We start from the raw sequence: 19,171 nt of genomic DNA, 5'->3' as shown, positions 1-19,171 counted from the left end.
CCGGAGCCACTTGGGAACTGTAACAGCAGTCTGTAAACTAGAAAGGTTCCAACAGTCTCTGCAACAAGAAGCAGAATGCGGCCTGGCCAGTCCACACCCAAAGAGAAGGCTTCCGTAAGTGAGGTAGACATAGTCCCTGCACTGTTCATACTCCTCTGGAACCTTTCCCTACCTCTAAGCAGACGGGCAACCTGTCTCTAAAATAGCCACCTGCATAAAGCGTGCCAAACCCAGGGGGGGGGGTGCGGAGTCTTAAATAGACTCTGCCTGACCCAAGATGGCCACTTAAATCACATGGGGTGCCAACATCCAATCAGATAGCTGTCTCCTTGTGACCGCAGGAAGTCATAGAGGAACCAAGTTGCTCATAACTTCCTTCCCCTTCTGCATTGCCGCTTCTGTCAAGTGCCACCTGCAGTGGGGGGTACATACTGCACCTGCCTACACTATGATGTCACCCACGACTCCTGGAAGCCAGGACTGAGGTCTTTTAAAAACAAAAAATTGTGAAATCTTTATTTTTTTTTTGCAGTTACTTTTGTTGAACGGGCAGGGAAGTGGACCCTTGATTTGCACAGAATGTCCAATTTAAAGGCCCTCCTGCACATTTAACACTTGTTGAACAAAGCCTTTATTAATAACTTTGTCTCTTCCTATCACCAAGTGAAGCCTCGTACACACGACCGAGGAACTCGACGGGCGAAACACATAGTTTTCCTCGTCGAGTTCCTTGTTAGGCTTGTCGAGGAACTCGACAAGCTTGCTTTGCGTACACACAGTCAAGACAAAATCTTCTCGTTCTCAAACGCGGTGACATACAACACATACAACGGCAGGGGATGTTCGATTACACTGGCTAAACTCTTGGGGCTGGTTTTGCTAATCTCATGTGTTTGTTAAGAGACGATTTGCACTTTTCAGTCTGTTACAGCTTGAAAAATGTGTTATCTCCATTACAAATGCTACTTTTACTCCCGTCTCATACTTTATTCTGAGCAAGCGCGGGTTTCTTAGCATACACACGCTCAAGTTTCTTGTCAGAAACCAGCCAGACCAGGAACTCGACGAGCCAATTTGAGACTCCCGTCGAGGAAATAGATAGGTAGATTCAGAAAGAGTTAGGCCGGCTTATCAGTAGATAAGCCGACCAAACTCTGAATCTACGCCGGCGTTTGTTTAAGTGTATTCTCAAACAGAGATACACTTAAACAAAGCTAAGATAGGCCGGCTTGCGTCGTTCTATCTTAGCTTGCAATGTTTCTGTTGTCCGCTAGATGGCGCTTCCATTGCGGGCGGCGTAGATTATGTATGGATACGCCGATTTACGAACGTACGGCAGGCCTACACCGTCGCATTACGTCGTTTCCGTAAGGGATAGGCCGCCTAAAGTTATTCCACCTATGAGGTGGAATAACAATGTTAAGTACGGCCGCCGTTCCCGCCGTGAGGTTCGAATTTTTTACGTCGTTTGCGCAAGTCGTCCGCGAATCGGGATTTACGTCGTTTACGTACACGTCGAAATCAATAGGCCCGTACGGCCTACCAAGCCGCAATTCGCACTGGGAAATGTAGTCGCCCGGCGCATGCGCAGTGTCAAAAAACGTCAAAAAACGTGAGGTCAAGCCTCATTTCCATACAACACGCCCCCCTCCATGTCATTTGAATTAGGCGCCCTTACGCCCGGTCGTTTTAGGCTACACCACCGTAGATTAGCAGGTAAGTGGTTTGTGAATCACTACTAGCCTAACTAATTTACGGCGGTGTAGCCTAAAAAGGCTAGACTAGGCCGCCCTAAAGTTAGGCCAATGTACGTGAATCTACCTAAGAGAACTTGCTCTCTTTTTGGCTCGTCGAGTTTCTCGACAGTTTCCTCGACGAAAATGTACACACGACCGGTTTCCTCTGCAAAAAAATATCTCAAAGCAAGTTTCTTGCTGGTTTTTGCCGAGAAACTCGGTCGTGTGTACGAGGCCTGAGATTGCATTTCCCTGTACAAAGCAGAAATGTGTTTTGGCCCTGTGCTGATAGCATAGAGTCCCTGCAGAAACTGCAGCTCTGATAAAGTGAAGCATCTGCATCCAGATAAGAAAAATCCTGAGAAGGCGGGAATGTGAGGTAACTGGCAACTAGACAAAAAGTATGACAAGTGGGACAACGCCAGAGCACATGTGGCATTTACACAGAGATTACAATGAACTGTAATAGAGGTGCAGAGAAAAAGTTGGTTCCATTTCCTGGATATGAAATAAGGAGGAGCTCTTGGCCAGTGTAATTCTATCAGCACTGCTCCAGCAGATGGTTTTGCAGTTGCAGTTATCATCAGCACAAGAGCTCTTCCACCAAGGAGCCTGCTGAAACGTTCCCACTCTTTTCTAGAGAGTTATGGTGCCAGTGTTCCTCTGATTCCCTGGAAATTCTTGCTCATCAATCACCATGGCAGTCAACTTGACAAGCAGACTACTGCTGCACCAGCTATTAAGAAAGCAGCATACTCCTTCAAGGATCTGTACATGGAGAAGACTTGGGGTCAGATACTGTGTCTCCTACCAGAAACAGAAGGTCCAACCAGCGGTCCAACCAGCTCAGCATGTCCTTGGACCTCAATGGGATGTCCATCCCTTCATGCCCGAAGTAACTGCCTTACCCAATGTGCACACCTACCAGGACCTGGTGCAGTTTTCCCTGAAGGATCCTGAGACATTTTGGGGGGTTCTGGCCAGGGAGAGGCTGATTTGGGTGAAGCCATATCAGACAGTGAAGGACTGTGACTTCACCCAAGGCCGGGTCAGATGGTTCCTTGGTGGTCAGTTAAATGTATCGGGTGAGTGGTGATAAATTCTATCATTTGCATTGACAATTAAACTTTAACCAAACAATGTTTAGCTTGCTAAAAGCACAGAAGGGGAGATTTACTGAGGCGGGTGCACTTAGAATCTGGTGCAGCTGTGCAGAGTAACCAATCGGCTTTTAACGTCAGGTTTTTCAATTAAGCTTCGGCAATAAAACCTGGAAGCTGATTGGTTTCTATGCACAGCGGCACCAAATTTTGCATTCTCCAGTTTTAGTAAATAGCCCCACAGTGTATCATAAACATCTGCCTATTTTATTTTTATAAAGTTCTTCTGCTGATCTCCTGCAGCCTCTTTGCAGCCACATCCTGTCTGCATGCATTCACTCTAGTGACAGTTTTCAAAGGTGACAACAGTTTACCATAATGCTGAATCAGACAGTTGTAGTCTGCATCAGTAGCAAAGCAGAATAGACAGACAACGATGTTCCACTCTATAACATGAAGTGCAATAATAAGGACCTTCATTGCTAAATTTATTGTAAAGGAGGGTGAAGATTAAAAAAAAATATTGAAGTTATACACCATATGCCATACACTATGGGGGTTATTTACGAAAGGAAAATCCACTTTGCACTACAAGTGCACAGGAAAGTGCGCTGAATGTGCATACATATCTGCGGGGACATGCAAGGAAAATAAAAAAAAACAGCATTTTAGCTTGTACATGTTTAGATGATAAAATCAGCAGAGCTTCCCCCTTGTTTCAGATCTACAGCGACTGCACTTCCAAGTACACTTTCAGTGCACTTGTAGTGCAAAGTGGATTTGCCTTTCGTAAATAACCCCTATATGCCATTCACTGTACAATCTGATTGTACAATCTCCTTCAGAGTTACCATAATTATGTAATACAAGGTCACTTCTAAACAGTTCATTTATTATTGATTAAATCAGGCAGGTCCTCGCACTACTACATAGTTGATAGTAGATCTGAAAGCGATTGTACAATCAGATTGTATAGTGTATGCTCTGCTCTACGTTAATATTACGTTTCCTTTAATTTAACCATATAAACATGCACAAGTTATGTGATGTTTTGGATACTTAGGGCTAGATTCATAAAGCCGCCGTAAGTTTGTGCAGGTGTAGCGTATCTGAGATACGCTACGCCGCCGTAACTTAGTGAGGCTGGGGCTGGATTCACAAAGAACCTGAGTTACAGCGGCGTAGCGTAATCTGCCGGTGTAAGCGCGCCAAATTCAAATTGTGAAGAGGTTGGCGTGTTTTATGTAGATAAAACATGACCCCACGTAAATGACGTTTCTCACAAACGGCGCATGCGCCGTCCGTGAACGTATCCCAGTGCGCATGCTCCTAATCACGTCGCAAATAGTCAATGCTTTCGACGTGGACGTAATTAACGCAAAGCTCTATCCGCGAACGACTTACGCAAACGACGTAAAATTTTCAAAATTCGACGCGGGAACGATGTCCATACTTAACATTGGCTATGCCTCATATAGCAGGAGTAACGTTACGCCGGAAAAAGCCTTACGCAAACGACGTAAAAAAATCCGCCGGGCGCACATACGTTTCTGAATCGGTGTATCCAGCTCATTTGCATATTCTACGCTGAAATCGACGGCAGCGACACCTGGCGGCCAGCGTAAATATGCAACTAAGATACGACCACGTAAGGGACTTACGCCAGTCGGTTCTTAGCCTAATTTCGGCGCAGCTTGCTTTCTGAATACAGAAAGAAGATACGCCGGCGCAGCTTTGAATTTACGCGGCGTATCAATAGATACGCCGGCGTAAATTCTTGCTGAATCTAGCCCTTAGTTGGCATAAGTTGTTTCATCATCAGGTTCATACACAGACAGACGCCATGAATTATGGCAGAGACTTTTATTAGGTGTATGATGTCACACGGATGTCATCGTACCCCCTGCATAGTTGCTACAGGCTAGCTGCTTTCTGTGACCGCGCCGTATCGCTTTCGATTATAAGCGTGCTGATTTGTTGCATCATCCCAGGCATATGGATCACTCCTAGCAGAATGTGATTGAATCTGTCAGTATTTTGCAGTAAATAAACAATATAGAGCATGGGTCTTCAAACTACGGCCCTCCAGTTGTTCAGGAACTACAATTCCCATCATGCCTAGTCATGTCTGTGAATGTCAGTGTGTTACAATGCCTCATGGGACGCGTAGTTCTACAACAGCTGGAGGGCCGTATTTTGAGGATCCCTGATATAGAGCCTCTGTTATGGAAACTAAGAAGTTCCTTTGCGGTTAGCTTCATAGTCAGCATACTTTTCATTTAACTGATTAAAGGAACAGGACACACTGAACAATATCTGTGCTTCAGAAAATAAAGTGAAGAAAAGTAATCAAAGGCCATTGCGCAGCTTATTGAACTGTCGGTAGTATCGCAACTGTCATTGTTTTTTAGTTGTCAATCTGTACGGCTAACAGAACGCAGAGTAGGGAAATAAATAGTTAAATTGTCTTTTGCAGTCTTCATAACAGTGACAGTTCTGTTGCTACACTCTAAGGAGTGGGATGGGCTCAGCTCTCACTTCTGATTGGTGAAGAGATCCATAAAGTGGGTGTGTACCCTTCAATGAAGAAGGATCCCTAAGCGAGTTCTGCTGAAGTCACATGCTGTATTGTGCTTGTGATGTTATTGTGTGTGCCCAACTGCTACAGGTGTGACCTAGTACTTCTGGTTGCTGTGCCAAGGACAAAATAATTGTTTCAGATGATGGCTTGTGTTATTGGCACATTGCCTATGCATGAGCATTCTGACAGTACTTTTGTAAGAACCTGTTTATACCTATGTTGCTGTCTAAAAAGTGATCTGCAGTGGATTACTTTTCAAATAGCGGTATAGTTGCAGCTGACAGGCATTCAGGAGGCGATACTGCCCCCTCCAGAGAGCTGTTTCACACCAGGCGCCAGTGTTGCCAACCTCCTGCAGTATTTTTTTACTAGCAAAAAAATTGATAATTTACAGAGCAGATTTTTTTACTGACAAATTGAAAAATGACAGAATTCCTAATAAAAATAAGAACCTTTAATATTTAACCACTTAACCTCCCTGGCGGTATGATTCTGTCTGGAATTACGTACCAAAAGCGGTACATTTATTTTGCAAGGAAATTGGCGTTTTATACTGTAGGCCTGTAATTTTTAGAAATAACTCACTTAAATCTGACCAAGCAAGAGTCTTGTAGGCATCCCGGGTATGATTTTTTTTTTAAAACAAAATTATAAATTATAATATAATAAATAATTATAAATAATTATAACAAATAATAATATAATTATAATAAAAATTATTCAATAATGTAATCAACTCAAAATCACTGAAATTTGCAGTTGCAGAATTGTCGCTGTCATTATTTTATTTTTTTTATGACGAATTTCCCCGCAAATCGCTATCGCACATTTCTGCAAGTGATTATAATTTATTATCGCTGTTTTCTAGCTGATCTAAAACCATTTTTGACATAAAGGGACACTTTTGGACAATCTACAGTTTTTAGGCAGAAATGACATTTTTTATTATATAAAAGTACATGTAGGACACTGGGCAGACCACTAGGGACAAGGGGGGTGTGTATTTTTTACATACAGTACTGTAATCTATAAGATTACAGTATACTGTATGTAATGTGTTTGTTTACTTTTTTGAATTTGGCGCCGTTCTCCGTCCCCGTGCGTCGTAACGTCGCAGGGAACGGAGATCGGCGTCACACGGGGACTGTGAATCGAGCGAGGAGGTCCCGCTCGCTCACACAGCGGGTGGCATCGCTGGATCCAGGGACAAGGTGAGTAAACCAAGCCTGTGGATCCAGCGAAAGGTAAGCCCGTCCAGCCCGAGCGTGTCTCGGGTTTGCCGATCCTAACATGTAAAACCAACCCCGAGACACGCTCGGGTTTACCGTCAGGGGGGTTAAAGGGGAGTTCCAGCCATTTGTATGTTTATTAAAAGTCAGCAGCAACAAAAAGTGTAGCTGCTGGCTTTTAATAAACAGACACTTACCTGCTCCAGCGCTCCAGCGACGCGCCGGCGGGGGCTCCGCTCCTCTCCCCCCTCCCCGGCCGGCGTCTTCATTCTCAGTGTGGGCACCCGGCCGTGACAGCTTTCGGCTTCACGGCCGGGCACCCACTGCGCATGCGCGAGCGGCACTGCGCATGCGCGAGCGCCGCGGCCCGGCGCCGCGCCGTGTAATTGGCCAGGAGATCGCCTAGGACCTGTGACGTGTCCTAGGCGATCGCCTACAGCAGCCCCTTCCTGAAGGCGATTAAGCTTAGTCGCCTACAGGAAGGAGAAAGTGGGACAGGAAGTCCCACTCTTGCTGAAGCCCCCACTCCCCCCCAAAAAAATTACATGCCAAATGTGGCATGTAAGGGGGAGAGGAGTGGGTTAAGAGGAAGTTCCAAATTTGGGTGGAACTCCTCTTTAAGGACCAAGCCTCTTTCTGAGATTTGTTGTTTACAAGTTAAAAACATTTTTTTTTGCTTGAAAATTACTTAAAGCAGGGGTTCACCCGAAAAAAAATTTTTAACATTAGATTGAGGCTAATTAAGGGGAGCAGAAACGGGTATTTTTTTTTAAATCAATGCCGTACTTACCGTTTTCGAGATAGATGTTCTCCCGTGCTTCCGGGTATGATCTTCGGGACTGGGCGTTCCTATTAGATTGACAGCCTTCCGACGGTCGCATACAGCGCGTCACCAGTTGCCGAAAGAAGCGGAACGTCGGTGCAGCTCTATACGGCGCCTGTGCACCGACGTTCGGCTACTTTCGGAAACTCGTGACGCGCTGTATGCGACGGTCGGAAGGCTGTCAATCAAATAGGAACGCCCAGTCCCGCAGCCCAAGTGGCGGGAGAACATCTATCTCGAAAACGGTAAGTACGGCATTGATTTTAAAAAAAAATACCCGTTTCTGCTCCCCTTAAATAGCCTCAATCTAATGTTAAAAAATTTTTTTTTGGGTGAACCTCCACTTTAAGCCCCATACACACTATGGGCCAGATCCACGTAGCACATCGTAATTTTAGGCAGGCGTAGCATATCGTAGTAACGCTACGGCGCCGCAACTTTGAGAGGCAAGTGCTGTATTCACAAAGCACTTGCCTCTAAAGCTACGGCGGCGTATCGTAAATCTGCCGGCGTAAGGGTGCGGGATTCAAATGATAAAGATGTGGGCGTGTTTTATGTTAATTTTACTTGACCCCACGTAAATTACGTATTTTTTGAACAGCACATGCGCCGTCCGTGGGGGTATCCCAGTGCGCATGCTCCAAATGAACCCGCAGCAAGCCAATGCTTTCAACGTGAACGTAATTTTACGCAAAGCCCTATTCGCGATCGTTTTACGCAAATGACGTAAACAACGGAAAATTCGACGCTGGCCTGACGTCCATACTTAACATTGCGTACGCCTCATATAGCAGGGGTAACTATACGCCAAAAAAAGCCTTACGGAAACTACGTAAAAAAATGCGCCGGGCGGACGTACGTTTGTGTATTGACGTATCTAGCTAATTTGCATATTCAACGCGGAAATCGACGGAAGCGCCACCTTGCGGCCAGCGTAAATATGCACCTTAGATCCGACGGCGTACTAAAACGTACGCCAGTCGGATCGAGCCCAGCTTCAGGCGTATCTTGTTTTGTGGATACAAAACAAAGATACGCCGGAGCAAACTAGATACGCCAGCGTAACTGCTTCGTAGATCTGGCCCAATCAGTTTTTCTGAAGGTTTTTCTCCTCAGGTTTACCAAAACCATGTAGTGCAAGGGCCTGCCTGATTGCATACAAATTGAAACTCTTGAGGTTTGACCTCATATTAGATGGTTTTGGTAAACCTGAAGAGAAAAACCTGCAGGAAAACTGATAGTGTGTATGGGGCTTTAGAACCCCCAAACATTTATAAATGTTTTTTTCCACCCTAGAAAATAAAATGGCGGTCGTTGCAATACTATGGGGGTTATTTAATGAAGGCAAATCCACTTTGCACTACAAGTGCACTTGAAATTACACTGAAAGTGCCCTTGGAAGTGCAGTCGCTGTAGACCCGAGGGGGACATGCAAGGAAAATAAAAAAAAACAGCATTTTTGCTTGCACATGATTAGATAATAAAATCAGCAGAGCTTCCCCCCATTTCAGATCTACCCCTCAGATTTACAGCGATTTCAGTGCAATTTCAAGTGCACTTTGCACCTGTAGTTTGCACTTGTAGTGCAAAGTGGATTTACCTTTTGTAAATAACCCCCTTTATGTCACACCGTATTTGCGCAGCGATCTTACAAGCGCACTTTAAAAAAATATATATATAAAAAAATAAGGTAAGTGTCCATTTATCAAAAGACAGCAGCTGCAGTATTTGTAGCGGCTGGCTTTTAATTTTTTTAGGCGGACCTCCGCTTTAAGGTTTGTTTTGACGCTGGCCACGAAGGGGTTAACTTTTGACTACTTTCTCCTTGTGGTTCTGTTATCGCCCCAGGCAATGTAACTAATGCTATGTCACTCTATAGACAATTGTGTTACCTTCCTCATTAGTATTCACGCTGGATACCGCCTCAGTCTGAGACCAGTGTGATAAATGGAAGAACCATGAGACATACTGAAAGTGGAACTCCAGGCTGCAAAAAAAAAAAAAAAATCAGATAGTGAAACTATGTATTTCTTTAAGTCTATCTAAACACAGGAACAAACCTTAAGGCTAGGTTCACACCGATGCGAATTGAGTGCGGTTTAAACCGCATCTAATTCGCAGGACATTTCAAAATACATTGTTTTCAATGAGGCTGGTTCACATATGTGCGATGCATTCGCACTGCGTATTGCCTCCAAACCGCATGCGGTTTTTATGTCTTGCGGTGCGGCTCAGGTGCGAATTCAGTCCCATTATCTTCTATGGGTACGCATCTAATTCGCACATGTGTTCAGTTCTCTGCAGGAGTTTCTCTCATTCAGCTCAATACAATTCTCCCCCACTCTCCTCTCACCCGGAAGTTCTCCCAGGTCTCCAAATTCGCACCTGATCTGCAGCTAAACCGCAGTTGATCTGCAGAACACCCTCTAGAGAAATCTGCAACGACAACGCAGCTCAAAAAAGCAACGCACTAGTGTGATTCCGGCCTAAATATATTGCGGCTCGCCAGTCCCTAGTTGTGGTGGCTACATTTGTTTTCCTTTTTCCCTTTATTTTTATCTGGTAAATCTATGAATAGCACATACAGTATCCTGCCCTGAATAGCTCCCAACTGTCCCTGATTTGGAACTTAGGGCCAGATTCACCAAAGAGATACGACGGCGTTTCTCCTGATACGCCGTTGTATTTCTGTTTCTATCTATGCGACTGATTCATAGAATCAGTTACGCATAGATATCCATAAGATCCGACAGGTGTAATTGTTTTACACTGTCGGATCTTAGGATGCAGTACCGCGGCCGCCGCTGGGGGAAGTTCGCGTTGTAAACCAGCGTCGGGTATGCAAATTAGAGGTTACGGCGATTCCCGACGGATTTTCGCGTTCGCTACATCGCTGCTAGTCTAGTTTCCCATTGCAAAGTTAGTCGTCGTTTGACCTGCCCTAACTTTACTCAGCAATCGTATTGCTGTTTAAAGTATGGCCGTCGTTCCCGCGTCGAAATTTAAAATTTAATGTCGTTTGCGTAACACGTCCGGGAATACGGAAGTACGCTACGCGCGTCGCCGTTCGAAAAAATGACGTCACGGCGCGCAAAGCACGACGGGAATTGCGAAACTGAGCATGCGTAGTAGGTCCGGCGCGGGAGCGCGCCTAATTTAAATGGCACACGCCCATTTGAATTTGCCCGCCTTGCGCCGGAGGCTGCCAGCATAGTTTTCATCGCAAGTGCTTTGTGAATCAGGCACTTGCGATGAAAACTTGCGGCGGTGTAACGTATCTACGATATCTACGATACGTTACGCCGCCGCAGTTCTATGTGAATCTGGCCCAAAGTCCCTCTGTCCCTCTTTCCTCCTCACTTGTCCCTCATTTGTGTCTATTTAGATATACCGTATATAATGCACTTTTTATCCTTTTAAAAATGTTTCCCAGTGTTAAACCTTTCATCCCATTTCTAAATTGCTACATCTGTAAATTACAAAGACCTGTATAAAGAAATAGTAAAGAAAAAAAAGGGGTTGTAAAGCCTTGTGTTTTTTCACCTGAATGCATCCTATGCACTGTCCGGCCCCCCCAAGTCCCCGTTTTACTTACCTGAGCCCCGAACTTCCGTGGGCGCGATCCCACATCGTTCTCCCCATGGCTTCTCGGCTCTTCATTGGATAGATTGATAGCAGCGCAGCCATTGGCTCCTGCTGCTGTCAATCAAATCCAATGACGCGGCCGCCGGGGAGGGGGGGGCAGAGTCATACACTCGGTGGCTATGTACGTCGAGTGTATGATACGGGAGCACGCCTATAAGGTAACCCCCTTGGGAGAGAGCTTCCCAGAGGGGGCTATCTATTGCGGGGAGGAGCCGAGACAGCCGCCGAGGGACCCCAGAACAGGAGAACAGGAGGATCGGGGCCACTCTGTGCAAAACGAACTGCACAGTGGAGGTAAGTATGACATGTTTGTTATTTTTCTTTTTTTTTAACGTTAATCTATAGTATCACTTTAACTAATATTTTTTTGTATAATTCTCGTTTAAGGGGCATGATGGGTGTGTGTCCTATGTCTTAATACTTTTGCTTATAGGTGTCCCTCATTCCCATGTCAAAATGTTGGTAGGTATATCTATGAAAGGAGCTATAACTGTCACCCAGATTGCACTTCAAACATGTCTCCCCTTGGTTATTTTTATCATTTGGGGTGATGGGATTAGTAGTTTATGCAAATCAAGTAACATTATTTTATGCTTCCAGGGCAGCCGTTAAAAAAATATTACAAGGACACTCCATTTCTGGCAAGAACAACAAGTAATTTCTGTGCTTTCTGAAAATGTTCTTAGCCTGAAAAGTGAAAACTAATGAGACCATCACATTTAAACTGTAACTTATAAAATATTTATTCTTGGGGGAATGGGGGGGGGGGGGGGGTAGATTAGGGTTGCCATCTGTCCAGGATTTAACCGAACGGTTTGGGTTTTGACTCATGTGTCCAGGTTTCAGTCTGCCTTAAACCTGGACACATTATTCAGATTGGGTTGTCACACACAAATCTGTTGCTGCCAGGGAGCTGCAGCGTCTGTCTGGGGGCAGGTTTGCATACCTCTTTCACTGACTTGTTCATTCCGTGACTTAGTTGGGGTAGGTGGTACAGTTTGGTGGAGGTGGGTCAGCCACGCCCCCGTGACCTTTGACCTCCGGAAAACCTGCCTTCTGACCTTTGACCTCTGGGGGAGGTCCCTGTTCTAATTCCTAAGTCCTAGCCTTATTCTTCACTGGGAAACCCTAACCCTTAACCCTAACACCTTAACGCCCTAACCCTAACCCCCTAACCTTTTTGGAGATGGGAATGAGGGACACTTAATAGGAAAAGTATGTAGGCATAAGACACTCCCCGTGCCGTGCCATGCCCCTGCCACGCCCCCTTAAAGGAGAATTACACAGAAAAATTATTGGTTAAATCCACACATGCATTTTTTATTTTAACCACTACTATTCCTTTATATTGGTTTTTCAAATTTACAAATGCAGGAATTTAGAAATTGGATGAACGGTTTAGAAGGGGAAACAATCTTTTTGAAAGATAAAAAGTGCATTTTATATACAACTATGTATATCAGACCAAAAAGAAGGACTTTGGCCCAGATTCACGTAGAATAGCGGCGGCGTAACATATCGTAGACACGTTACACCGCCGCAAGCTTTCATCGCAAGTGCCTGATTCTCAAAGCACTTGCATGAAAACTTACGCTGGCGGCCTCCGGCGTAAGCCCGCGTAATTCAAAGGGCGTGTGCCATTTAAATTAGGCGCGCTCCCGCGCCGAACCTACTGCGCATGCTCCATTTTGAAATTCCCGCCGTGCTTTGCGCAAAGTGACGGAATTTTTTCGAACGGCGACGTGCGTAGCGTACTTTCGTATTCCCGGACGTCTTACGCAAGATCAAAACATTTTCAAATTTCGACGCGGGAACGACGGCCATACTTTATACAGCACATACGTGTGCTGTGTAAAGTTAGGGCAGCAAAAACGACGACTAACTTTGCGACGGGAAACTAGACTAGCAGCGACGTAGCGAACGCGAAAAACCGTCGTGGATCGCCATAACTACTAATTTGCATACCCGACGCTGGTTTACGACGCGAACTCCCCCCCCAGCGGCGGCCGCGATACTGCATCCTAAGATCCGACAGTGTAAAACAATTACACCTGTCGGATCTAAGGGCTATCTATGCGTAACTGATTCTATGAATCAGTCGCATAGATACTCTGAGAGATACGAAGGAGTATCTGAGATACTAAGTCGTATCTCTGCTGTGAATCTGGGCCTTTGTTCCAAGTCAGGGACAGTTAGGAGCTATGGGTTCGGCATCACTAGGGGGTGGGACAATGATGTCAGAGTAGTTTGGCCACACCCACTGTTTGCCGTAGAGCACATAGTTACTACTCTCCTTAGGGTACCTAAAGGTGTCCTGGGTCTTTTATAATCCTCTAGTGTATACTACAGAAAACAAATGTGCCCTGTGCCGCTAAAGTGTTTGGGTTTGGCTTGAAGAAAAGGTGGCAACCCTAGGTTAGATACCCAAAAGCAGGGGCGGACTGACCATTGAGTCACTCGGGCACTGCCCGAGGGCCCCATGCCACTAGGGGGCCCCATCCGGGTTGCCAGGCTCAGTAAAACCAGGGACAGTATGTAAAAATCTGTGTTTTTTTTAGATCTGTCCCTGATATGTCCAAAAATGACATGCTTTTAATGTGAATATCCCAAGATTTTAGCTGCCCGCCTCTGCACTACCTCCTGGCGTAGTGGCCATCTGTAAGCCAGAGGGGCCCCATACTCTTCTATTGCCCGGGGGCCCCATGAGTTGTCAGTCCGCCCCTGCCCAAAAGAACCATTTAACAGATTATCCTTATTTATTGCAACTATTGTAATGATATGAATGTGATCTACTGTGATCGGGTGGAAAAGTAAGGTGCAGCATTACAGGAGTAAGTGCATTACATGCACTTTACAGGAATTACACTGATAGAAGAAAAGAGCAGGATGAGCAGAGGAATGAGCTCATAATTTTACTTAGATGTTTTGCTTTACTGGCCAATCACAGGTTGGGGAAAGCAGTATTTCTGAACTGCGATAAAATCAGTTTGCCAGAATGGTTATCCTGGCAGGGCTTTGTAAAGCTGGGGACTGAATAGACAAACATGCAAAAATTCTATATTCTTTGAAAAAGCACTTGATAGCATAAAACACATGAGAGCTGTATCCTGTATAATTTAGGAAAAAAACTTTTTCTACAGTAGTGTGCAGGGCCAGATTAAGAACATCATGGGCCTGGTGCTGAGGATTTTGGTGGGGCCTTTTATAAATAATAAATAAATGCGTGGGAATGACATGAACGCAGCCCGGCCAAGGCAAGTGACCAATGGCACAGAACCCAGGAGGAAGACCGGGTGAAGATGGAAGTCCTCAGGCCCCCGCCTGATTCATCACAGTGCAGCACTGGAAGGCTCAGTCTGAATATTTAGGTGTACACTAATGTGCTAATATGCTGTGCATACTTGTACATTGTGGCATAACCTACCCCAGGGCCTCTAAAAAGTAGTAATGTCAGGAAAGTTTACTACCGCTTTATTATCACAGGATCCCAGGAGCCTCTCATGGGGCCCCTACTGACCCAGTGGCCCTTGGGCAGTGTCTAAGTGCATAGTTGCCAACATTTAAAAAATATTTTCAGGGACACTTTTTTATATAAGTGCTATATTTAGAGTAGCTGAGATCCCTGATGTTCCTCTATACATCACAGTAGTAATCACAAAATTAAAGGAGTACTAATAATGGGGCTGAACAAATATGAGAACTGAGATTTCCTTTAGTTGAACTAACAAAAGTGTGTCTATTCTAGAGCTGGTAACATTGAGGATATTCAGTATAATTTTAAAGAACTGTTTTTGTGGGTAAGCGACATAGGGGAGGAGTATGGACGGTATATAAGTGGGAAGTATGTGCAGGTGAGGGAGAGGAATGTGGAGGGTCTAACAGTGGGCACTAGTGCAAAGGGTACGGCAAAAGGCACTATGTACAGGAGAGGAGTGTGAGGCCCCGTACACACGACCAGTTTCCTCGGCAGAATTCAGCTTCCGACCGAGTTTCTGGCTGAATTCTGCCGAGAAACCCGGCCGTGTGTACACTTTCGGCCGAGGAAGCCGACGAGGACCTCGGCGGCTTCAGGGCTGAACTGGCCGAGGAACTCGATGTGTTTGGCACGTCAAGTTCCTCGGCCGTGTGTACGGGGCCTGAAGGGTATGACAGTGGGCAGTGTGTACAGGAGGAGTGTGAAGGGTATGACAATGGGCAGTATGTACAGGAAGAGTGTGGGGGTATGACAGAGGGTAGTACGTACCAGAGAGAAGTGTGGAGGGTATGATGGGGCAGTATGTACAGGAGAGGAGTGTGGAGGGTATGACAGTGGGCAGTATGTACAGGAGAGGAATGTAGACAGTATGATAGTGGGCACTATGTATAGGAGAGGAGTGTGGAGGGTATGACAGTGAACGCTATGTATAGGAGAGGAGTGTGGAGGGTATGACAGTGGGCACTATGTATAAGAGAGGAGTGTGGAGGGTATGACAGTGAGCAGTATGTACAGGAGAGGAGTGTGGAGGGTGCGACAGTGGGCACTATGTACAGGAGAGAAGTGTATAACAGCAGGCACTATGTACAGGAGAGGAGTGTGTAGGGTATGACAGTGGGCACTATGTACAGGAGAGGAGTGTGAAGGGTATGACAGTGGGCACTATGTATATAGGAGAGGAGTGTGGAGGGTATGACAGTGGGCACTATGTACAGGAGAGGAGTGTGTAGGGTATGACAGTGTAATGATCCTGTCCTGTTATAATGTGTTTAACTGGATCTCAGTTGCGGAGGTTTCTCAGTTATAAACCAACAGTCACTCTATTAAGTTAATAAAGAGTTAATGGTTTGAATCATCACAACCTCAGATAGAATTCCAAAGTAATCAGGGTGCTTATTGCCCCATAAGCATACGTTATGTATCAATCAAAAATAACAAAGATATCTGAATATGCAGGTAGCGTGTGTTCCTTTTAGATATAAGTAAGATATAGTCTCTGGTTCAGTACACTGCTAGTGAAACAAGTACAATGCTATTGCAACCTTAACGATGAGTATTAATTCTTAATGTCCGTTAAGCAGATGAACTTAATTATATATATACAGAGTTCCTTTTAGGGCACAGCTAAGTACACCTTCAGTGCTATTAGCATGAAAGAAAAAGATACTTGCGGTACTGCTGTCATCAAATAAGAAGGTTGTAGATTGAGTACCTTGCTGTAGGTTATTCAGAATCCTCCTTGTTGACACTGGACATAAGCTGAAGGAATGCCTGTAGTGCTGTAGCCTGGAGGGGCTTGGACTGAAGCCTGGGGCCGTAGTGCTGGCTCAAATGGTGGAAGGGGAGAGTCTGTGTTCTGGAGCAGGTTCTCTGGAAGTCCTGAGTTGCTCCCAGGTGACGGCAGGGGTCCAACAAAATAGTGGAACACCCTGCCGTCATTAGTGGCGATTTAAATAGCCGCCGGGCGCGGGAAACAGCGCAGCACGCTGGAGCGCACTTCCGCGTTCCAGCGTGGAACGCAAACAGTGGCGCGGCGGAAGTGACGCGGCCAAAGCTGAGAGAGGAGCGCAGCCGAGGGAGAGAGGTAAGGCTGCGCTCCTCTTGTATAGAATAACGCCAGTGGCGTTACAGACAGTGGGTACTATGTATAGGAGAGAAGTGTGGAGAATATGACAGTGGGCACTATGTACAGGAGAGGAGTGTGGAGAGTATGACAGTGAGCACTATGTACAGAAGTGGAAGGATATTTAGGGACTGCGTAGTGGTTAAGCGGGTCATACATGGATTGAAATTACGCCAATTATGCAGAGACCAGCCATAGTCAATCTATGTTTGGGCTAGCTGGTTTTACACAAGTCAATCTATTAATCGATGTGAGTACAACCAGCCTGTTAGGTTTTTCCCAAAACAATCAGTGCTGCCAGCTATAGTTAGCAACACTGATCATTGTACGCACTGGCAGAACACAATAACACTGCAGGAGTGATTCCCCCATCCACAGGTCAGCAGGTGAGAGGGTGTGTGGGGACAGGCTGGGGAGAGATACTAGTCAGTGGCTGGGTAGGCACTGGTAGTATCAGAGCCAAATACACACAGGTTACATACGCCACGATTGTTAGAGCAAGAACAATAATTCTTCTCTCTGTAACTCTAAACATGTAACCTAAAAAAAATTTAAAGCATCGCTTAGGATACCAAAAAAAATTGTGCTTACTTAACTAACTAGTGTTTTTTTAATGAATAATAAAAAAAAAAACATGTTTGAAGAATTGCTGCGCAAATACCGTGCTAGAGCTGCACAATTAATCGTTAAAAAAATTGTGATGTCGATTCAACCCCCTTGACGATCTCCAATGCAGAATTTGCTGATTCTTTCATAGAAAGTAGAAAGACTTTCAGCTATCAAAAGAAAATATCCGGGCAGTCTGCCAAGTTTTTAACAGAAAACATTGTAACTAACACTTCCTTCTTAGATCAAAGGGATACACTTCTGTGTGTAAAGAAAAAATCTGGGCAGTCTGCGAAGTTTGTAAACAAAATGAAACATTGTAACTAACTAACATTGTAACTAAATGTAACCACTTAAAGTCCAACACTTGTTTCTTAAATTAAAAAGTAATATTATTTGCTAGAAAATTACTTGGAACCGCCAAACATTATATATATTTTAGCAGAGACTCTAGGGAATACAATGGCAATTGCTGCAATATTTTATGTCACACTGTATTTGCCCACTTCAATGAATAATAAAAGCCATAAAACAAAACAGTGAAGTTAGCCCATTTTTTTGGCCTGGGTGGCAAGGGGTTAATATACAAATAATTATTATAAGCACTGTGATCCTATCAGTTTGCTGCAGTGTGTCCGCTTGTATTTATATTGGCCGCTCTGAATGTAGCTTCTGACAGGCTGTTCAAGCAGGCCTGTATCTCTGGAACCATAAATGATAGCTGTCCCATATTTTGACCAGTTGTGGGGTAGGTCTTCCCAGGCCTACCCCCCAAATGTGGGGTTTCGGTGACCTTTGGTCGTCAAGCTTTTTTTTTTTTGGGCAAACGGGCCTATCTTGAGAAACGGGCCTGGAGCTGCAGCTCCATCAGCCCCCTTGTTAATCCGGCCCTGGTAGTATGTATCCACCAGCAAGATAAACCGGTCCAGCACCCGGCCAAAGCAGATGGACATGATTGCTGAGATCCACCTGAACCAATATATTTGACATTTATCTGAATGGGAAATCTCTCCACTGAGGACACAGCAAAAAAATAAAATAATACCAAAAAGGTTAAAGTGTTACTAAATCCACAAGAGTAACATCCTTCTGTATATGCAGTAAAGCATGCTTTTATACTGTGGAACCTAGGGGGTTAATCCTCTACATTGTGTAAAAAGGCTTGTCTTCTCTGAACCTCCTCTTCTTCCACTGTCCCCAATCCATCTGCTGATAAGATAGAGCCTTTGGAGTCACTATGCACATGCTCAGTTTGGTGTGTATTGCTAGAGAGTTTTTTTTTCCTTGGGAGGGTGCATGTGATCTGCACACGGCCAATCAGCACTGTCCCGACAGAGGGTCAGGGGTTATGCAGCCTCATAGGGCAATCAGAGTAGAATGAAAACGCCTCCTACAAGCTTTAACCAAAGACTGATAGAAGTCACAAGACTGCTATATACTGCTGATGGGAAAAAGATATTTAGCAGTTTTTATTTACTAAAATAATTGCTGTAACGGAATGACCCGGGACAAACAGAGACTTTGTAAGGATGAGGGGTACTCCTGTACCGGCATCACCAGTCTTATGTCTAGGGTCACCTTATGTTCGATAGGGCCATAGGGTGACTGAGAAATGATATCCTAAATTACAGGACAGGGGACATCACTGATAGTTCATATTGCAGGATCTTGAGATATTGCAAGTTGTTGATTAATTGTGACCCAACCAGTCAATATTGACTCATTTCTATGATTAGCCCCGGCTAGTGACATGCTAATTGAGTCTGCTTCTGAAAGACCTCTCATTGTGTGATGCTGCTTTGTGTGAAATCTATTGATATAAGATGTGGAATGGAACTTGCCAAGCTGTATGCG

General features: G+C 44.9%; 1 protein-coding gene across 2 annotated transcripts in view; it reads left to right on the top strand.

Annotated features, from left to right (window-relative positions):
• Positions 1-2,265: 2,265 nt before the first annotated feature.
• The window catches only part of ACSS1 (acyl-CoA synthetase short chain family member 1), a 218,870-nt gene continuing 201,964 nt past the window's right edge, over positions 2,266-19,171 (top strand). The window contains exon 1 of one of the 2 annotated variants that reach the window (XM_040351016.1): positions 2,266-2,821. In XM_040351016.1, coding sequence (XP_040206950.1) covers positions 2,434-2,821 — 388 coding nt within the window. In that variant the 5' untranslated portion in view covers positions 2,266-2,433. The remainder of the gene's footprint in view (positions 2,822-19,171) is intronic. The other variant, XM_040351015.1, reaches the window with a different exon arrangement.

The sequence above is a fragment of the Rana temporaria genome, chromosome 4 (genome assembly GCF_905171775.1).
Source record: "Rana temporaria chromosome 4, aRanTem1.1, whole genome shotgun sequence".
Lineage (NCBI taxonomy): Eukaryota > Metazoa > Chordata > Amphibia > Anura > Ranidae > Rana > Rana temporaria.
The sequence above is the reverse complement of the archived record's forward strand: the minus strand, read 5'-3'. Positions and strand labels throughout refer to the sequence as shown.